Source organism: Hippocampus zosterae, chromosome 11, assembly GCF_025434085.1.
Source record: "Hippocampus zosterae strain Florida chromosome 11, ASM2543408v3, whole genome shotgun sequence".
NCBI classification, from domain to species: domain Eukaryota; kingdom Metazoa; phylum Chordata; class Actinopteri; order Syngnathiformes; family Syngnathidae; genus Hippocampus; species Hippocampus zosterae.
The window spans coordinates 14,974,393-14,996,311 of NC_067461.1; the positions used below are offsets into that span (position 1 = coordinate 14,974,393).

The following is a 21,919-nucleotide window of genomic DNA, read 5'->3' on the forward strand; positions in this document are numbered from 1 at the left end:
ATTCGATCTCTGTTCTGCCTTATCTGTAAATACACTTCTCTAAAAACACAGTCTGGAAGAAAGTAAGAATGAAAGGTGAGGCCAGGGTTGGTCTTGCTGACATTCCGATGGTGCTTCCAGCCTGTCAATCACAAGTTTTTTGTGAAGGGCATCCTTAAGCGAGCTCAATAAAAACATTCCCCAATTTATCTGACAGTATGAAGAATTTCAGAACTGACAGCTGGATAAATGCATCATTTCAAAAGCACGATGTGTCGCATATTAGAAAAAGATCATCAGCCGTCTGTGACTGTGGAATCAGCCTGGACAGATGGGCTTCAGCAAGAAAACTCACTCAAACTCCAAGACATTTGTCTGAATTTCTATTGGTCTACTTGTGTAGTTATTGTATCTACACTTTGCAGTTTAATTTCTTGTATTCGGCAGAATTGTAGCCACCCGCAAGCTCAATTTTCGAGTACAGGCCAATATGAAAGATAACACCAAGTAAGATGGACATTTCATTATAATGCTGTAACCTGAGTCTTTTTGCAGGTTGGGAGCATCAATTATTTCTTTTCAGTGTCCAAAAATATAAAAGAGAGAACCAAAAGTCGTTTCAGACTTGGAAGTGAAGGCATTTAGAAAACATGACGGAAACATTTATAAATGCAGAATCTGTCAAGTATAAGAGTTTTGCATGATTGTATCTTTAATGAAGTACCGGTAAGTGAAAAGCTACACCAAAAACTGTTGTTTTCTGTTATCTTGACTTTGAAATACTTGCAACTATTTTTTTTTTGTCAGACACATCTCACGTGTTGATGATGCCTCTAAGCCCAATGATGGAGATGGATAAAAATGTGGTTATAAAAAAAACAAAAACTGCCAACTAAACTGATGGATTATTGCCAGATGTGTTCTTTTGACACCGGGCAACATAAACAATCTTGTCTTCAAAATAAAAACCACTTTCTGTGGAATTGCATGTCATAGACGGCTTTTGCAAGTTGAAATCTTATTGTCATAGTGGGTCTTTTATCATCCCAAAACACCTGAAGTGTAGTGAAGGGTGTTTAAAAATTAAAAGATTTCCGTTTTTATCAACTGCAGACCACTTTGGAGGTTTCCCCCAGCAAGATAGTGAATCTTGAGTTGTCGCAAGGTTCCCGACCGAATTGGGCCCTACAAACTTCAGACTCGGGGAAAGATGATGCCACAAAAATATTTGGTTACAAAATATAGGCGCACGACCGACAAAGTACAAATAATGACGCTGGACAACAAGCAAAGAATAATGTGAAGAAAAAAAGCGCTTGCACAAGACAAGGAAAAAACAAGAACGAAAATAGCTGATAACAAAAGCACAAGACTAAACCGTCTGGAGACCAAACCATCGATACACTTGAACACACCAAGAACTACTTACTTGAAAAATGAAGAGCATCAGCAAAGGCAAGAGCCAAAAACAGAATGAGAGTAATAAGAGAGCATCTGGCCGAAATGCGCATGAACACTGACTTGAGCGAGGCGAAATTATCAAAGATATAAGACGACCATAGAAATGGCTTCAGATTGGTTCACTGATGTTTGGTAATTTGCATTAAAGAGGATGTAATAAACAGACACTACATTTTCTTCTCCACCACTCTAAAATATTGATAAACCATCTCTAGTGTTGTATTAAGTCTGTTTAATGGAAGATGAAATTTTATGGAACTTTGTGTATTAAACATTTCCATTTATTTGCTTGGCTTGTATGCTACTGGCATTTTTCATGAATGAAAGCGAGACAAACACTGGGGGTAAAAAATAAAAGTTCCTTACTGCTGGGTATGACAAAAATGTGTGTTTGGTCATCAGCTAAACATGTGCCACAAAAGAAACACCCCATCCGTAAGAAAAATTTGCCAACAAAAGAGTTTCCCTGTTCTTGTCCAGGGAAATGTAAATGCAAAATGATTCCTTTCAACAAAGGTTCTCAACCCAGAGAGAAAGCAAACCGGCAGATACATTTCGACCTTAATGGGCATTTTAATCGCAGTGGACATTTCTCCTAATGCTGGCTGGTGTCCAGAGTTTTCCTTTGTAGCTGTGCGGTCTGACCAGGTCAATCTTGAGAGAAGATGTGAGCGTATTTGTCTTGTCTCTGCGGCTAGCATTCATACATATGGATTATATAGCTCTGTCTCCCTTGTCTCTGCAGGCTGCATTGCCCAGAGTGAAACACAGTGAATGTCTGTGGAATTGGCTTCTTCGGTGAGCATGGAAGCTTCACTGGTGTACTCACTGAATGGAAAATTATGAATGTGTTTTATGCATGGTTCAAGTACTGTGAGATCAAGATGAGATTTGGAGTGTGCACATGATGATTTGCATACAGTGTAATCACAGGATTCAATCAAGCATTTTCTTTTCACTCCTGACTATCTCCTGACATTATAATGTATCTATGCCATTTCTGTCTCTTTTGTATACAGCTGTTGGGGGCAAATCTAGATGGGTGGGGAGGGGAAACAAAGAAGTTGTTTTGTTCTGCTCCAAATGCAGTCTGCATAACAAGCGATTCCATAAATAGGGAGCAAAAGGGCACGCTGTGCACAAGGTGGAAGCAAATCCAGTAAGACTTAGATTAAATGGACAAACAGTCAATTTCGAAAAAACAAGAACTGTACAAGTCGAAGTCACTGAGGTGATGACATCGTTTTTTGTTGTTGTTTTTCCAGACACAAGGGTATGTGCGAAGCAGGGCTGCTCAGACTGAAAATTGGCTCCGCAGGTAAACCTAAAAGAAGAACAACAAAATTACCAGAGCATTCAATCAAATCAATTCCCAACGGGTAATGCAATATTTTTTGGATCCCAAATTTTATAGTTATGGCGCCATAGTAGAGGACCATTTGGCAAAGTCCAGTACAAAGTCAAAATCTAGAAAGCTAGTGTCTTGGAGCATGATTTGTCATCAAAGACATCCAAGACTCTCTTTAAGGAGAAATACTGTATTTGTGTTTTCGATTGATTTGCGCTCCTGTATCAGGTCCTTGATGCGTGTTTAAGCAAAGTGTTACCTTGTTGCAGATCGACTTAGAAAGTTCAATGTTTTCCTTCATCACTTTAGCGAGTCAACAATCAGCATCAGTTAAATCAGGCATTTTCACTTGGATGATATATTTTGATTGTAGTGAATCCATTTCGGCACTATGCATGAGTTTGGCAAACAACTCAAATGAAAGCACAAGTTAAAAATGTGCTACTTTAGCCGATGCATTTGTTGAATGGATTGCCCGTAAGGCAAACCCCGAGGTACCACCTCAAGTCGACACTCTGCAACCATTGTTCAACTTCAATCCAAATATATGCATTGTCCTCTGCAAGAGCTCTACTTCGCTCTTCAGAGGCCAATTCATTAATCTGATAGTTTCTTTCAAAAAAGGAATTTGTTTCACACATGCATCTTGAAAAAAGGTCCATGGACAATGTGAGAATTTGAGAAAACGGACACTTATAGCGGATTTCAGAACCTCCTGTCCGTCATATTCTCGAACAATTGTATTGAAGGACGTATGGCATCAAAATGGGCCATTTTCTTCGAACAAGTTCACGTTACCTTTTTTTTTTTTTGCTCAGGAAAATGACAGTCATTTATTTTCTACAATATCAATTTGTTTTCAAGCAACTGGTAAACAACTACCGGTAACCGATTTCGAACTCCCCCTATTCATCTCCATAATCAATACATGTGCATGCCTTGGTCTGAGATAATTGAAAGAACACGATACCAAATTTGCTCTCAGTCTGGGCAAAGGAATGTACTATGTATAAGTGGCCAGAAATTGATGGAGTTTCTCAGACATTTTAATAATTCAAGAGCATTTGTATATTGATTTGCTCTCAAGCCATTATCACCTCTTTAAATGGGTTAATATTGTGTAAAAATAACAAGCAAAGCGAGGACATGCTTATATTGCGATGGGGAAATGCGCTCGATTTTTTTTTTTCCCTTTGACGTAAGCTGACTCAATCCAGTTTTGACCTAAAGACGTTTACTTTTAATGAAGAAATGCAAATCATGGAGATAAAACGTGGACAATTTGGACTTGTCTGAAGTCACTGTTATTTACATGCTTGCATCTGAACAATGCACATAGCTGTGAGGGAAATGGAGCACTACAATCAGGCTGCTCTGGAAACAAAATGGACACAGTCAAGGGAGGTTCCTTTGACGAGTGGCCAGTCCATTGTCTGTTCTGGTAATGAAAAAGAGGGTGCAAACCACACAATTCACAATTCTCACATATACAAGACACAAATACAAGAGAAGGCAGATGTTAAGAAACTGCCCTCCGCCCAAAATAAAGGTCTCACTCCCAAATACGACAGAAACACAAGTGCTCAATCGTCACTCCAAAATCAGCATCTCCATGCTCATGAATAGCACTACACTAAATAAAGTAGAAGCCTTTCCTGTACCTACATAGGCAGTGCTGTCGACACCACTGGAGGGACAGATGCTGATAGCAGAAGTAGAATAACAGGCTGGAGTGGCGTTTGAAATAGTCAGAAAGATCAGGTCAAAAGATTTCGCAGCCATTTAAGCTGGGCATACACATATTGATTTTTCGATTCTTAAATGATTTTTTTTGTCTTTGGCAGACACTCAGACATCAAGATTAAAAAAATGGGTGATAAACAGCTTTGGTCATGTTCTGTCTGTGGTGCTCAAATAATCTCAGCACGGCTCCACGCACAAAGATTCTCTCCCATCAGCCGTCAAGAATCCAGTCTTCCAAGTCAGAACTCTCGCATGATCAAACAAAGATGACCAGGCTCTTGCTGGTATGCCCAGTTGTCGAGTGTATCCGAAGAGGACCGGAGACGGTGGCAATGTCAGCAAGGAAATATTTGCTTTGGAAAATATTTCATACAATCCGGGCAACCCGCGGTTGTACAAACAACGACATCGGATAGGCCGCCTACTGCCCGAAGACAGCTGGAATAGCCTCCAACAGTCCCGTGACCCGAGTGAAAGAGGATAAACAGTTCAGACAATGGATGGATGAACATCAGGCAAAGACAACCTACCGATAATTGTCCTCATGTGTGGATCTGGCCTTCGATACACATTTTCAACTCCAACATGAGACAGGTGATATTCAGGTGTAATGGAAAACAACAAAACAAATAACAGAAAGCTTCTGCAAATGTTCAACACCTGCTGCAGAAGGATATTAAACATCTGGTGGAAAGATAAAATGAGCAATGTAAACCTGTGGAAAAGAATAAGTGGGGATCCCATCTCCCTTCGTAACTATTTGTAACAAATTTCACATAGAAACTTGAGTTGAATGTTCAAGCTCTCAGGAAACCTGCCACAAACACCACCCGACACGGAAACAAGGTCGCCCAGGAACAAGCCATATGCAGAACCTTCAACCGAGCAGTCCGGACTGTGATGCAAACGATCGTTTGGCCAATGTTATTTTTTGGTCAATGTCCTCAGCTCCGAACCTTGGGACAAGTTGACCATTTCATTTGTATCGTTTTGCTGGTAACTAGCTCTTCAGTCCAGTGAGTTTACCAGTGTGAAAGAAAGGGGCAGTAAGATGCTGATGATGAACGGGAGGTTTCATTGTGTCCTCTTCGGAAGCAAAAATAGAGAATGGTTGTACATATACACAAAGAAATGTCATATATTTCACATCAAATAGCTATATCAGGCTGTCCCTCCTGTGGTGTCCTCACATAAATACACCCCAAAAAAGAAAAAGAAAACATAACGGTATATATGTTCACTCCGCCTCAGTCTTGTATGATGCTGTTTTCTCAGTTACACATATGATAATGTTTCATGTCTCAACGGAAAAGTGAAGACATGTTTCCCAGAAAATGCTGGCTGTTTTCCAAATTGTCCAAGCTTGAGTCCCTTTGAATGTTTACGGGCTGCACCTCTGTTTTCACTTTCCACTGTTCTCTGACAAGTTTTACACGTTCCGCATGGAACAGGTGGCTTTATAGTTGTCAATCAACGGCATAAATGCAATCTATGCCTTTATTCTGGAATGCTTTTCAACTTGAAATCAAGTACCGGTATTCTATTTTTTGTGGAGGTGGGGCTGGTGGCAGTACTGATTAAACTAACAGTAATGTATTTGATTTTGTACAATTAGCACTAACTACCGGTACGTGTTACACGTCTCTCCCTCTAACGTGTGATTTGGAAACATCACTGATGTCACAGCGTCACTATGTCTGCATCTGGCCTGGTATTTTAGGGGGTTCACTCGGGGGGGATTTAAGACGTGACGTGAGGGCTGCCGTTTTAAGCATCAACTACAAATGAATACAGTGTGCCATCTACTGGGCAGTAATGCAACAAGTTGCAAAGGATACGTTTCTGACGCAATGCCATATTTAAACACTTGGTGGCAATGCACTTCACTTATTTATCGAAGAACGTCATCCATTAGGTCTACATATATTTGTATCCAATAATAACTCAGAAAGCAGGCAGGTGGTTCCTTTTGTAATCTGGCCTCAGTGATAGGGCAACATAGCTGGCTCTTAAGCATTAATATCTAGGTCACCTTATTATATAAGCTTATTTTTATGCAGTTCCACATTTTGTATGAGGTGCTTCTGCACAATGTAATGAGATTGAGTGCAATGTATCAAAATCATGCCTTTACAAATACAATAAAGCTCAGCTTTGATTGGCCAATATTCAGATTAAAATATATGAAACACATCTGTATGCATATATCACTGCAAATTACAACCACAATCCATCACATTTTACTCTTGTCCTAGGGTCATGTGTGAGCTGAAGCCTATCCCATCTGATTCTTGGTGAGCAGTGGGGTACACGTGGACTAATTTTCAACCAATCACAGGGGTACGTATGAATACAACCATTTATCCTCATAGACATGTTCCATGGACAATGTCGACACTAACTGATAGTACATGTTTTTTTTTCTTCCACTTAGGTGTTACAAATGGGCTGACATGTTCACAAACACAGCCCTCGACAACAAGTCAAGTCAAGTCGACTGAAGTTTCACGTTTGTCAGAATTTGTGTTTCTCAACACCTAATGAAAAACAAGTCTTGGCAGTTCACTGCTTGACTGTGTGAGACAACACACTTGAGTTAGGAATAGGTCGAGACAAAACAAATGTGTTTTGATTGCAAAATTCTTACCTCCAACTAAAAGAAAATTAGCTTTTTGGCATGTCACGTGCAGCCTCTAAATATTCTTTAAAAATACAGACGTATAACACACCACTTACCTGCTTGGAGCGGCTTTCGTAAGTCTTAAGTGAACATTTTTAATGTGACAAGAATCGCATTTATTTCATTTTTGGTTGCTGATGAAGAACCCTTGGATGTTCATCTTTGCTCCTTTAAAATGGTCCTTATACATTTTGCTTTGTAATTATAGGGGTCTTAAATTTCCAGTTACCCCTGAGTGTAAATGCATTAAAATTCAGGTTAAAACTAATAATAACCATTTCCCCTTTAAAGTCCAGGTTAAAAACTTGGTCCTCTCAAAAATTTTAATAAATCATTTATTTGATTAGTGATTTTCAAAAACCACTTTTATTTCTTCATTTTACTTTTAAATGTTGTTAAAATATTTTGTTAATGTATTTTAATGACGTCACTGTACATTTTGATAATTTGGGAGGCTACTTTTGCTTTCTCCGCTTTGCTTCTGAATGCCTGGTTAAATATCATTTGTAATTAAAGATAAACAATTTATTGGTTGATTCGTACGCAGATCAAAACACATTGTTGTTGATTTAGCTCTTTCAGTACCTTGGTTGGTTCCTTGCAAAAAGATTTAACAGGTGGACATGTGCATTCATGTCCCAAGAGCTAGCTTTGGACATGCTTTTTAAAAAGGGGGACCGGAGGGTGTGTTCCAACTACAGAGGGATCACACTCTTCAGCCTCCCTGGTAAGGTCTATTCAGGGGTGCTGGAGAGGAGGGTCTGTCGGGAAGTCGAGCCTCAGATTGAGGAGGAGCAGTGTGGTTTTCGTCCCGGCCGTGGAACAGTGGACCAGCTCTACACCCTTAGCAGGGTTCTCGAGGGTATGTGGGAATTCGCCCAACCAGTCTACATGTGTTTTGCGGACTTGGAGAAGGCGTTTGACCGTGTCCCTCGGGGAGTTCTGTGGGGGGTGCTTCGTGGGTATGGGGTACCGAACCCCCTGATACGGGCTGTTCGGTCACTATACCACCGATGTCAGAGTTTGTTTCGCATTGCCGGCAGTAAGTCGGAATCGTTTCCAGTGGGGGTAGGACTCCGCCAAGGCTGCCCTTTGTCGCCGATTCTGTTCGTAACCTTTATGGACAGAATTTCTAGGCGCAGCCGAAGCGTTGAGGGGGTCCGTTTTGGGGGCCGCAGTATTGCATCCATGCTTTTTGCAGATGATGTGGAGATCTTGCCCCAAGTGGAGGAGTTCAAGTATCTTGGGGTCTTGTTCACGAGTGGGGGTAGGAGGGAGCGGGAGATCGACAGGCGGATCGGGGCAGCGTCTGCTGTGATGCGGACGTTGTATCGGTCTGTCGTGGTGAAGAAGGAGCTGAGCCAAAGGGCGAAGCTCTCAATTAACGGTCGATCTACGTCCCAACCCTCATCTATGGTCACGAGCTATGGGTTGTGACCGAAAGAACGAGATCCCGGATACAAGCGGCTGAAATGAGTTTTCTCCGCAGGGTGTCCGGGCTCTCCCTTAGAGATAAGGTGAGAAGCTCAGTCATCCGGGAGGGGCTCAGAGTCGAGCCGCTTCTCCTCCACATCGAGAGGAGCCAGATGAGGTGGCTTGGGCATCTGATTCGGATGCCTCCTGAGCGCCTCCCCGGTGAGGTGTTCCGGTCATGTCCCACCGGGAGGAGACCCCGAGGAAGACCCAGGACACGCTGGAGAGACTATGTCACCCAGCTTGCCTGGGAACAACTCAGGATCCCCCGGGGAGAGCTGGAAGAAGTAGCTAGGGAGAGGGAAGTCTGGGCTTCCCTGCTAAAGCTGTTGCCCCCGCGACCCGGCCCCGGATAAGCGGTAGATGATGGATGGATGGATGGATGGATGGATGGACATGTGCATTCAATTGTTTTGAGAAGGTCAAATTAAGTTGACCTGTACAGGTTATACAGCATTTTAGGTTCTTCCTGAAATTTGATCCGAAACCTTAATACTTCTAAGAAGAATGTGTTTTCAAATACGATAATAAACACACAGCAGACTGTCTTCTTTATCAAACTATGGGCCTGATGGTAGCACAGCTCTCGTTTCGTGTTGTGCTGTGTTAGGTCTGTGTACTGCATTTTAAAAGTCTATCCAACCATCCACTGTCTATACCGCTTATCCTTATCAGACTTTCAGGTGACCTGGGGCCTATTCAAGCCAACTTAGACCCTGGACTCCAGTCACCAGGAGAGAGGGATGTAAACAAATAACCTTTTCAAGTGAATTAAAATAATGAATCATGCTTGTTTTTAAGAATGTGGTGTATTTTTCTCCACTCAACTTGCTTACCGTCTTTATCTGCAAGTGTTCTGTCTTGAAAATGGCCTTCGTGGTTTTGCATATGAAACGAACAAATGATTGTTTTGATGTGGATAATTTTACACATTCCCAAGGCAAGAAGCAGCTGCCCCCTCCCGCCTGTGCTGGCATGCCCCGCCCCGCCCAGCCCGGCCCCGACTATTAGCGTCAACCACAATCGGTGGAGGGCTGGGTTAGTCGGGAGTCTGGAGGAGCTGGCCAGGCAGCGCACACTTCACGGGCTCCCGCATACGTCCGACACTCAGCTCGTATTGCTCCGTCGGCAGTGGAGGTGATGATGGCGGCGGCTGTTGAGAGAGGAGGCTCCCGGGCCGCTTTCCTGAGCCCGAACAGCAGTGCCGGTTGCATACCTGCGCCCTCGACGCTCCCTGCCGGAGCCCTGGCCGGGGCTGTTGTGCTGGGTTCGAGCTCGGGCTCCGGCGGCATGCCTGTCCCCATGAACCTCTTTGCAACCTGGGAGATAGACCGATCATCCCCGAACTGCGTCCCGAGGTAATGTTGACAATATTGGCATCGCGTGAATATGTTATATTTTGTCTTGTGATCTGTGATGATGCTATTGTTGGATAAACAACGCCCTCGGTGACTAACGTGAAGCCATGCGAAGGAGCTGCCATGCATTTCTGGTTTACTGTTGGGTTGGCTAACTGTGAGGCTAACTAGCGAGCTGGCTAATGCTAAAGCTACAAGCATAGATTAATAGTGTTAAGAGTTAACAGTAGATGTATAACAATCGCTTCCTATCCTAGTAACGGCGCATGGTGCCGAGCGCCGCAGTCGCAGAATCGGTGGCATTCGTGTTTGTCATAATCATAATGACAGTTGCTTGCTTTTTTGGGGGGTGGTTTCCGACTGTTGTGGTAATAAATGGCTAGCAAAGTTGCACTAAACTAATTTCTCCAACGGCTGCTGCAACAAATCGTCAGATGTACACAAGGCTGCAAATCTCCATTGTGGTTCAAAGGTTTAATCACATTTAAATCCACGTGTGGATTTATTGACGGCAGCATTCCATATCCTTGATGATACGGGTGCCGTTAGTCCAATTAGTAGCACATTATTGACATTTTCTCGCGGCACAGTGCTGCGAACCTTGTCAACAAATCGGATCTGTGTGTGACTTGGTTCTCGAAGTTGACGCCTATTCATGCTCTGATGCCTCAACTCGTCAAGTGCGACCGTTAAAACCCACTGTATGTTCACACGGCCTATAACACTAGAAATGTTTAATGTTCTTCTGAGTGACACGCACTTTTGTCATAATGCCAGCTTCACTATACGATTTATTTTCGATCAGACGTGTGTGTGCATTAGTATGCATCGTCGGTGAGCAGGCACACTGCTGCCACCTGACCAGAAGCCTCTCTCGGGAGCTGAGGGTACATTAATTAGCTTTGACCTAGATCTGTTCTACTCACTGGGGGGGAAAGTGGGCTTGCAAGGGGAGGGCTTCCTCCACTCTGGATGTGCGTGCGTGCATGCGTGTGTTTGCCTGCTGCCTGCATGAGTATGCAAGCAAGTGTGAATGGAGTCACATGTGAACAACAATTACTGCAGAGTTTCACATGAGCATTGTTCAGCATCCACGTTAGCTCAAATGAAGTGTCGTAAACAAAGGGAGATCAAGACTATATGAGCATCTTTATTTCAGTTCAGAAATTCTGTTATTCCAGGAAGATGTCATTGTCTGTGTTTCTTGATTTAACATTTCAAAGAAAACCACTGAACATTTAATTATTACTGGCATATTTGAAGTTCTGCACAAATGTGGAGTATCACCATCGAGCATGGCAAAATGTATTTTTGTTCATTCTGGAGATCATTTTTTCATACACTTCCAAGTCGAACGCAATCAAGCGTCCCTTGACTTCCAAGTTGTTCTAATTTCAAAACTATTTTTGCCCATAGGAAATTATGTTATGTTAATTTGTTTCGTCTCAACTTGTCATACTGCAATCGTAAAAACTTTATTAACTGTAGAGGATTACTGTATTTGAGAAGAGTTGAGTAATCTTCACTGGTTTACATACAAAGAGAAAATAATCACTTTAAATGCCGTCAAAAAGTCTTTGTCCTCTTATCAAGTACTTTTTTGTTTCCTCACTTCAATGTCTAAGAACCATAAACGTATTAATTTCAAACAAAGATAACCCAAGTCCATATGAAACACGGTTTTTAAGTTGTGATTTCATAAATGCTTAAAGAAAAAAAATATTCAAAGCTACCCAGGTTGGCCCTGTTTGGGCCACCATTAGCAACAACAACCGAAGTCAACGGTCACATCACTGTGGAGGTTTTTGGCACCGCCCTTCTTTACAGAATTATTGAGATTCAGCAACTCTGAAGTGTTTTCAAGTATGAGTGATCTTTTTTGCTCCAGAACAAAAGCGGATAGAATTTTTTTTCATCTGCTGCGGTTTGTAAATACACAGATGTGTGCGATGATCCACGCTCTCATTGGACAGAAATGACGAGTGTAGCACATACCTAGAAATGGAGGAAAACTGCATTTGTGGTGTTGGAGCTGCGAAAGAGCACCTCATTCAATGCAGGTTTTGCGGAACTGTCTTCCCAAATTTTGGAACAGTGTCGACAAATGTGTGCAGTAACCCGTGCCTGTTTTATGTTTTTGTTGATCTTTTGTTGTGACGTTCTATTTTCTGAAGATGATTTTTATTTTCTATTCCTGCACTTCATCTGCACTACTTCTGTTACAATGTTGTACAACTGCTGTTGGGTATTTTTAATTAGATGGCTACTCTGTTTTTCCATTTATACTTTGTAACAATGCAACACAAAAGCTCTGTGGTCAAGGTAGCGCGGGAGCTTAGTGTGAGACTGCCCAGCGTGTTCATGATTTTATTTTTTATTTTTTTTACTCAACAAATAGCTGACTGTTTGGTGTTGCTGAGCAACCAAGGATGGATAAGGGTGAAATGTTGTTCATAAAAATTAATGAGGGGATTAATTTCTGTTATTCTTGTACACTCTTTGCTTTTGAACAGTTACAGGTTTTATTCTACAGTATTGAGGCTCCAATGTGGGAAAAAATGCATCTTACAGTGGCAAGACGAGTTTTATAAGATATAGACATTCAAAGCAGCACTCCTTGAATACATTGATTTTATAAATGGTTAGTTAAATATGTTGATCAATATGTTGGGTGGAGTATCCCAAAACGTCAGTTTAAAACGTCATCATATATTATAAAAGTTTGACCAGCAATAGCAACCTTTCTAGAATAGAACGTTGTGTCAAAAGGAATACCCACTGGAAGTAATGTGAATGACAATGTTGGAATACAACTTTTTGGTGGCAGATGAGGCTGCTCTTTTTTAATTACTGTATGTCGGTGTATAAACCTATTGCTGTTTGACTCTATTAGATTTCATTGCCGTTAGTGAGTGAAATAGTCCCCAGATGTCCAAGTGCTTGAAAAGGCTTCATGACAATGGAAAATACAATTATATAAAGTCGTTGCATGACTTTCAAGGTTCTTTAGAATACAAATTTTAAAAGAATGTATTTGCATTCGCAATGACTAGGTGCCAAGAGTGTCATAATTGTAGTCAAGAATGGAAAATTAGGCCAAGAAAAAATTGTCACCTCTCGAAAAAATGCAACATCATGGTTTGGTGTGGCATTTTCAAGGAAAACTTGCAACGCAGACCACAACAAAATTCTTTCTATTTTCCTCTGACTTTGACTTTGAGTACCAGAGCATCCCTCATTCTTTGTTCCAAGACGACAAAGAATTTTGTCATCTACAAAGTACTTGAACAAGCCGTAATAAGCCGAGTCTTGCCAATGAATTGGATTCCATTTAAGGAGGGGCAGTCGAGAGCCCTTTGCATGTCAAGAGCTACTTAATATTTACTCGTCGATAGGGACTGTTCTTGAATCATAAATCCAGGTTAAAACCCTTTGTAATACCAAATGGCTCCATCCCTTATCAAGCAAACAATGACATTGACTTGCCACTGAAAGAGTGCTACCTCAAAAATGCCATAAACTTATTTTGTCGATTCACACATTGCATCCTCCTGAGTGTTGTCAAATGTCTTTTTTAGTGCGTGGTTGCTGCAGTAATGTAATTTCATAACCGGAAAAGAACCAATTGTCGTCAAATGGTGTATAGAGACACTGACGGTGTAATCTGCTGCTTCCTAAACCATAAACACCCTCATCAGCCATGCTGAGTAGCCTTTTAGAGTTGTGAAACAGACACAAATGGCAGTTGGACCACATCACTGTATCGCAACCACTCCAATTTGGTGGGTAAGGAATTTATATTGGTGGCCCCTAGATAGATTCAAATACAGTGGTATACTGAATTGTATCCACTTGGAGGGCCAATCAACTTGTCGTCCTGAAAATCCTGATGTTGAAATCAACTGGACTTTTTGCTTCGTCATGGTGTGCACAAGGTCTATTAGCTTGCACCAGTCACTATCCTCACTCTCCCCATTTTCACACTCACTCCCATAGCCTGAAATGTGTCAAAATCCACTTGGTTTCCTTCCTCTGCTTTCCTGGAGGAGGAGGAATTTCCTTGGGGAGCGTTTCACATTCTTGGCAACTTGAGAATTGCTGGGACGGTTCCTTTCGCTCACACTGCCCCCCCGCCCCCCCTTACCCTTATTAGCGTTCCATTGTTGATCAACAACCTGCACGCTGGGAGGGTGGCACAGGATTCAAGCTGTGGATTAGCCACACATTTAAAAGTAATGCAGATCTGTCCTAGGGCTTGTGAACAGGCAGGATGCTTCTCTTGGATACATCACGAAGGGAAAAGTTCACTACTGCCCGCATGTCTAAATGGGATAAAGCCGAGATCTTGGTTGCCCGGATAATGGGTTCTTTGCAAATTCAGTTCTATCCAGTTTTGCGTTGCAGCGGTCACCAACCCAGTCTCAGGGCGACTCTGATCTGTCTTAAAACTGTTATACTCTCTTCCTTGTTCTTGCTCCACTTATTTCCCACCTCTCCCATACAGACATTTCCTGAGTTGGATGTGCCAGCAACAACACATGGCCTATTCTTTCAAATAGAACTCTGTGGATGAGTGAAAGCACCTGACAGACCATCTGAAAACAAGCTGTGTCATCAGAGATATTTTGCAGTCTGCCAGAATCGACTTTATAAATTCAGAAGTGTCAAATCCAGATCCACAAAGTAAAAATCCAGTTTGGCTGTAGCCACAGGTGCTTTGACTCAACTGGCAGGTGAACAAACTCCTGGGGAGATGTATGAATTAAATACCTTGTTGGACTGGGTTACAGGGATAGTAGGGGTGGAACGTTTTTTTGAAAACCATCCACACGCTGTTGAACTGTAACGGTAAACACATCCAAAAAATTATTATATTTATATTATATTTATTATATTTGTATTATAATAATTACAATCACAAGCAAGTAATAATCACTATTGGTTGTCCTTACTCTAGCGCGAGTTGTTTGAAAGACAAGACTTTGTGTGCTTTATTGAATAACGGAGTGAATAATAGCTATATATATATATATATATATATATATATATATATATATATATATATATAGCTATTATATATATATATCTATTATATATATATATATATTATAAATCAAAAAAGAGGAACAGAAGGAAAAAACAAGACCGTTGTTATTTGGAATCAGGTTAAGGACACATCAGTATTTAGTGTGTTAACTCTCAAATAAAACTGGAGCTAGAGTCTGCCTACTTGTCTAATCCCAGATTAAGGCGTCTGAACTGTCTGTTTCTCTTTAGATTTTACTGCTTAATTAGCCCACAGCACTATTGTATGCACCATTCTTCCTTACTCTGTGTTTCTCAATTTTTATTGAACCAAGACACTTATTAAGAAATCACAGCATACCACCAAACAAAAATGTGACAAGAAGTACGTACACTGAAATCATTGTGATTTTTGCCCAGGTTTGCTCAGAAATTTGCTTACTCAGTCGAAATTCTGTTTAAATTATTGTAAACATCTATGCTACCATAAAAAAATTGTTTTTGTTGAAATTGACCAACCTGAGAAACGCTTTTACCGGTACTTGTCAATGACAAGTGATGGGAACATGAAGCTTCAAATTTGTTTCATGACGCAGTTGATTTTTTAAGAAAAAGTTATTTTTAAAAACATTTTCATTTTTTATTTTTTCCTCCTCTCAGTAGCACTTTCCGTTTAACATCGGGCTGAAAGTACACAGAATGACAAGTCTCTTCTTAAACCCCTTATTTTAAACCAAGTGCTGTCCGGAGGAGAACAAAAACGTGTACATGAAGCAAATTTGGCCAATTCAACTTAAAGTGAATGCCATAACCCACAATATCTTGCTTTGTGTCATCTGCTTGTGGTCTGAGTTCACTTGTGATTTGGGCTGTAAACATGCTTAGCCTGCTCATGTCTTGCATGGTCACTACAAACAGTGGGCTGCTGACCTCATCAGTTGCTGCTCATGGTTGGATAAAAAGAGTTGTTTATCCCTGCAAAATAGAAAAAAAAAAGATGACAAGCACACACTGAGTTCCTGGTAATATTTTCAGATCATTGAACACAGTATGGCTTGTTAAAAGTGTCATCAAACATCAGGCTAAAGAGTTGACAAGTTGTCTACTTAACCTTTGCACGGTACTGTTCATTTGATTTGTTGTGTGTCATATTGTGACTACCGGCATGTTCACAAATACTGGCAGAGCTCTGACCACAGTGTGCAAAGAAGACTCTTTTTTTTTTCTTTAAATTGAATTGTTTTTCTGTTTTACTTCTCCCTCACAGAGCAGGGAAATAAATCACCCACAGTGCATGTACGGTATTTTATTTTCTATGCCACATTGTGATGCTTTGAATAGGAAAAAACACTATTTTAGGAGAAAGCATTAAAGCAGGTCAGCATCTGTTCATGAGGGTACTCGCGGTCACAAGTTATTTTTCCAAATGGATGTTACAGAGGAAGCAAAGGCTTAAATTGCCAAATGGAAATAAACTGATCAGAACTCCAATGTGAACAAACACCGTGAAGAAACACATCAAATGCGCTGATAATCCCCTCAGAGTTTGATTGTACGACAGCACGAGAGAGCCTCTTGACAAAGTACACAATGTTCTCTTCTCTTGCAATTTCAAAAATCACATTACTCTTTCCCAGTGTTTTGTTATTTATATATATATATCTTGGTTGCACCGGCACTAAAGTGCACCAAAACTCTCAATGGCATCACGTTCAATGTCAGATTTTTGTAAGTTTAATAGTTTTAAGGGAAACATACGTTTTGTTGTCCATTGAGTGGTAAATGATTCACAATTTGGTCAATAAAGTTCTTTATTTTAAGTACAAATCTGCAAGACGGGTAACTTGCACAGAGTGGCGAAGGTTGGCGAGTGTTGATTATTTGTCAGGATTCGTTCAAGGTCACAAAGACACTCTCCAGATACTCTCACAATTTTAATGGTCGCAAACAGTTTTTCATGTGGAAAAGACATTTTGAATTTGTTCAAACAAAATTTAAAATTTCAGATGGGTGAAACAGCAAAACTCCGTTCTCCTTGTACTTTTCATTGCAAAAGAGCAGTGTTTTGCACTCTGCTACTTGAATATGTTTGTTAACATTTTCACAGCACCAGAAAACTGCTTCCTCTTGTTCTGTTGTGTATATACACTTGACATGGGCCCTCTCCCCTATTACATTGCAGGCTTGAGATGGTTTCTTTGTGGTATTAAAACCCAAAGAGCATATGGCCATCTGTGACACATAACGAGATGTTGGGGGCTCAAATGCCTCTTGCGTGCAAACCTTAATACATGCTAAGCTTGTTCGGTGCATGCTACCGTTTGAACTTGTTAAAACACATCTATTGAATATAAATTATACTTTGTCAAAAATAAGGCAGACCTGCGTTTGAATTGCTTCTTTAAATTCTACATGACTGGGACATGCTGATTTGTCATATCCAATTCTTTCACACAAGTTATGAAGTGCAAAATGTCAGGCTGTAAAAATGGCCACGGGGAAGTCTCATCCTCACAGTGGTGAGGTGTAGCTCCGTTTTCTTGTAAAAGAATGAAATATTTAGAAGTAGCTTTCAGACCAGTACTCCTGTCACTCGGGGCTAAATTATGCAGCCACCCGGATGTATGAAATTGTAATGAAAGAACAAAGTGCGATTGCTTTCTTCTGCGTGTTTTATTAAAAGAATGTGGTCACATGCATTTCCCATGAAGGCATCGAGAAGCACACCAAATTTTTTTTCTCTCCATCTAGCTTTGTGTACCTCCTGCTCACATTCAGTCTTTTTCATTCATCCACGCTTTTCAGTCACTCTCTCCATCTTCCATTCTCCCTGCTTTGTGCCTCCGACAATTGCCGTGCAGTGATGCGAAGGCATGGAACTGGCAAAACATCAAGCAGACTGCTGACCAGGGGAAAATAAATACAAAAGTGTGTTTTTGTTTAGGCAGTTATTTGTTCAGTTCAGAGGTTTTGATTCTGTGCTATTTTGTGCCCCCCGACTGCCAGGTTTTTTTTTTTTTTTTTTTGCCAGGGGCAGAATAGCAGTGGTCTCTTTGTAGTCTCTTCAACTATACAGGACTTCTATCACCATGTTACTTGAGAATGCTGCTATCACTTAAGAGGTCCAGAAATAGCGTTGCATTAGTAGCCACAAGGGCTCAACTGCACATTTTGGGAGGATGTTTTATTAGGGAAGGCTATGCACTTTTGGTTGAGTGATGCTGTAAACTACTGCTCTGTAATCAAACATTGTCTTACAATTCTTCAAGCAAGGCCATTAAATAGTCACCCCGCCCCAAAATCTGGTTTGAGTGAAAAGCCTAGAAACATGATCAGAATCATCTCTTAAAATCTATGAAATTTTTATTTTAATGCCTTTTTCCCCTTTAATGCCTTTTTTATTGTTTTAACCGTATAGGGAATTTTTTTTCACTATAATATTCAGTTTTGATGTCACTATTTCTAAGGTTGTAGCTTGAAAATTGTTCGAGATGAAGGCATACTTTAAATGTTGCTTGGTGCAATGTTGGCACTTAAACGATTAATATGTCCCCTTGGTGTGTAATTTTTTCCCCCTTTTTATACTTTATACTGGGCTGCACATGTCAAAAGCTCGCTCAGGGTTTAGTTCTACCAGGTTATTAATTTGTAGCTCACGCAGACAATTTTGGCAATTGTACAGTTTGTAAAAGGCTCTTTTCTGTTTAGCATAAATGGGCACAAAGCAGGGTCCCGAAGGCATGGTTATATGAGTTTGGTGTGGAACAACTTTGAGAGCTCTGACCTCCACCCCAACATGTTCAAGGTTAACGAAGAGAGATTGTGACAATCTGTAAAAAACAGTTTGCCTTCTCAGATGCATGTGTAACATTTCCCCTTCCTGCAAGTTGAGATGGCCTTTTGTCCCGTTACTGTTGTCCAGACTGTGTACAAAACAAGGAACATGTGAGTGTGTAAAGGTGACTGCAGGAGCACAGCACAAAATTCTCAGAGACGAAGAAGAATCTTAAAGTATCTGCAAAAATTAATTACATTAGATTAAATTAATTTGACCCACAAGGCAGCGATAAATGAATACAATAGCTCCCACCGAAGAAAATACCTCTTCGAGAGTGGCCCAATTGGAGTCCTGACTGCAACTTGATTGAGGTGCTATGGTGGGACCTTTTGATTAACAATTGACACTCCCAAGAATGTTGCTGATTGTGTGTGTGGGGGGAGGGGGGGGGGTTTGAAAAAGCCCGCGTTGAGCAAAGCTAGCAAAAAAGTCGTAAACGGACGTACGTAAATTGTTTACTAAATGGAAAAAATGTGTCCATGGGTTTTTCCCAGTGACCGCCTCAGTCTGTCTGGTTAATTCCTCTGTCATTGATTCACCAACAGTGTGTGACATGTCAATATAGCAGTCTCCTGAATTTATTTTGTTGGCAAAATGGAATTGTAAGCATTTTGAATAGTTGATATCCACCCAGGAGCCTTTGTGTAATGAAGCTTATATACTGTATTTTGCTTTATAACCGTCCATAACTGATCTCTTATCAAAAACAAATATTTGACCGTGGCTGTTGAAATGAATTACAAGATAAGCGTTGCCATCTCCCAAGTACACAGAGACTGCTGCGGTAGCCCTCATTTCCTTTTCCAGCTAACATCTGATACAGTAATTATATTTTCAAGGTGCGTATGAAAATAATCACTTCAGGCATTTATGAAATTATCCATCTATTTTAGCAGAAAAAAACATGATGAAATTATTTTACAAAATAATTTTTAACCACACAAAATCAAACCTTTAGTCTATGTTTTTTAACATGACTGATTAGAGGCACTCATTCCCATTGCTCTGCTATCAGTGTTTGGCAAATGGTGATTGTATTCTTAGGATGAAACTGCTTTATATTGTAGTGGTCTAGCTCCGTTCTATAATACAAAAAAGGTCCAAAGTTGGTCAAGATACAACGAATGATAGTCATTCTAATGGGATTAGATAGAGGTGCCCTACTTATGCCACTTTCCGTGATGCCAGGTAGACTAAAGCTACTGTATTAGCTCATGCATCTATTTGGCACCACTACTGGTCAATAAATCTGGCCTCATGCATTTTTACCCTACCTTTTGGTTGTCTAATTACATAGTACATGAATGAAATATTATGGCTGGTTGGAAAAGTAAATGAGTAATAGAGAACTGGTTTCACCCAACACAATCCTAAGGGAGTTTTTATTTCATCCATTTGTTGGCCTTCGATGGATATTGGCATGGTGGCGGACTGGAATACATTTTGCAAACCCTCTCGGATGCATGACTCCCATTTGCATGTAGCTAACAGTCCCCAATGTTTATCAATCAACAAACGCCCCAGAAACAAACAAACAAAAAACAACAATCCAGAATTCTTTTGTTGGTCATCCGATAAGGTGCTATATTATGACCCATACATATGATAACCACAATCAGTCAAACGCCATGCATGGGAGCATCAATAACCTTCTAGAACAGTGATGACCCCAGAAGATCTTAGCTGAACACGGTACAAATAGCAAAACTAAAAAGGGGATTTCCCCGTGGGCTCTTATCAACTAGCAAACAGAAAGTATATGTCTTATCTTTACTTCCCATGCCATGTTCTCCATACGTCATAATAAATTGCAGCGAGGTGTTTAGATTACTCCACCCAGCCATACTGCCTATTTTGTGGTTGTTTTTTTTTTTTTTTCTCAACAAAACTACCGGTACATGTTGAGCTTATTCAACCGAACTTTTAATACATAAATATTAAAAAATATACTGCATACAAAGTATCTTACCATTATTACATTTTTATTATTATTTTCTCACTCGACCCCGATGTGCAGGAGGGTACATCGGCCAGTCACTGTTAATGTGATGAGGGCTGTTTAAACGTGAGTGTTAAAACTGATATTGCTGTTTTGGCTGCTTGGTTTGTTTGCATGACAACAATCAATTACAGTGTTTTCAGTCGTTCTTCTTTTTAAGAAACCAAAAAGAATAAAAAAATATTTTGTTCTTGACATTGTTTGAGCAACTGTTGACTTTCATATGATTTTGATTCTGCTTCTCAAAAATGGAATGATCATATACAAAGGCAATCATGCTATTTAAATGCATCGTTGAGTGATTTTGAACAGCACCCGGTCTGTAACTGCTGTCACTTGTTTGGGTGACAAAGTGAACTGGCACTGCAATCGGAACACGGGGGCCTGCTGGAACCAGACCCGGCCAGATGGCTTCAACTTACACTTTCATCACAACCCAGTGAGAGACAGGAGTGGAGATAACACCTCTGACAAATGATTAAAAAAAAGAAAGCACTGGTCTCTGATGCCACCCATTGAGTGCCTGCAGCCTTTTTGATTACATGTGAATCCCAGTCACAGAGAAACAAAGCGAGCAGTGACAAAATATGTTGTTGGACCATCACTCCTGTTTTCTGTCTCCACCCCCAACATAGAGCTGTGTTGCTGGTGACTCATCCTCACCATAAGGCGAGTTGCATTCTCCAAAATCTACCATTTGATTACTGCAGACCCAAACGGATTTGCATTTAGGGCACACACACACACACACACACACACACACACATAGGGATTCATGAGTTTATTTTTTAATGTTTAGACCCTGTTTTACGGGTCCTACTTCCTGATAGCCGTATTATTGTAATGCATTGGCTCAAAGCTACATGAAAAATTATGGAGAGTTAAATATGACCATAGATATGAAGACCTGATGTGTGTGATTGTCAGGCAGAAAGAAAAGACATGAGAGAGAGAGACGACCACAATATTTAATCAGTGCACTTTTCTTTTCCTGTGGTTGTGAATGCAACTTCGA

General features: G+C 40.7%; 1 protein-coding gene across 37 annotated transcripts in view; it reads left to right on the forward strand.

The window, feature by feature from the left end:
* Positions 1-9,196: 9,196 nt before the first annotated feature.
* LOC127610361 (phosphofurin acidic cluster sorting protein 2-like) overlaps positions 9,197-21,919 on the forward strand; it is a 58,456-nt gene continuing 45,733 nt past the window's right edge. For 14 of the 37 annotated variants that reach the window (XM_052080416.1, XM_052080424.1, XM_052080422.1 and 11 more), the window contains exon 1: positions 9,201-10,042. In XM_052080416.1, coding sequence (XP_051936376.1) covers positions 9,825-10,042 — 218 coding nt within the window. In that variant the 5' untranslated portion in view covers positions 9,201-9,824. Of the gene's footprint in view, positions 10,043-21,919 lie in introns of all 37 variants that reach the window. The other 23 variants (XM_052080444.1, XM_052080445.1, XM_052080443.1 and 20 more) reach the window with 5 other exon arrangements.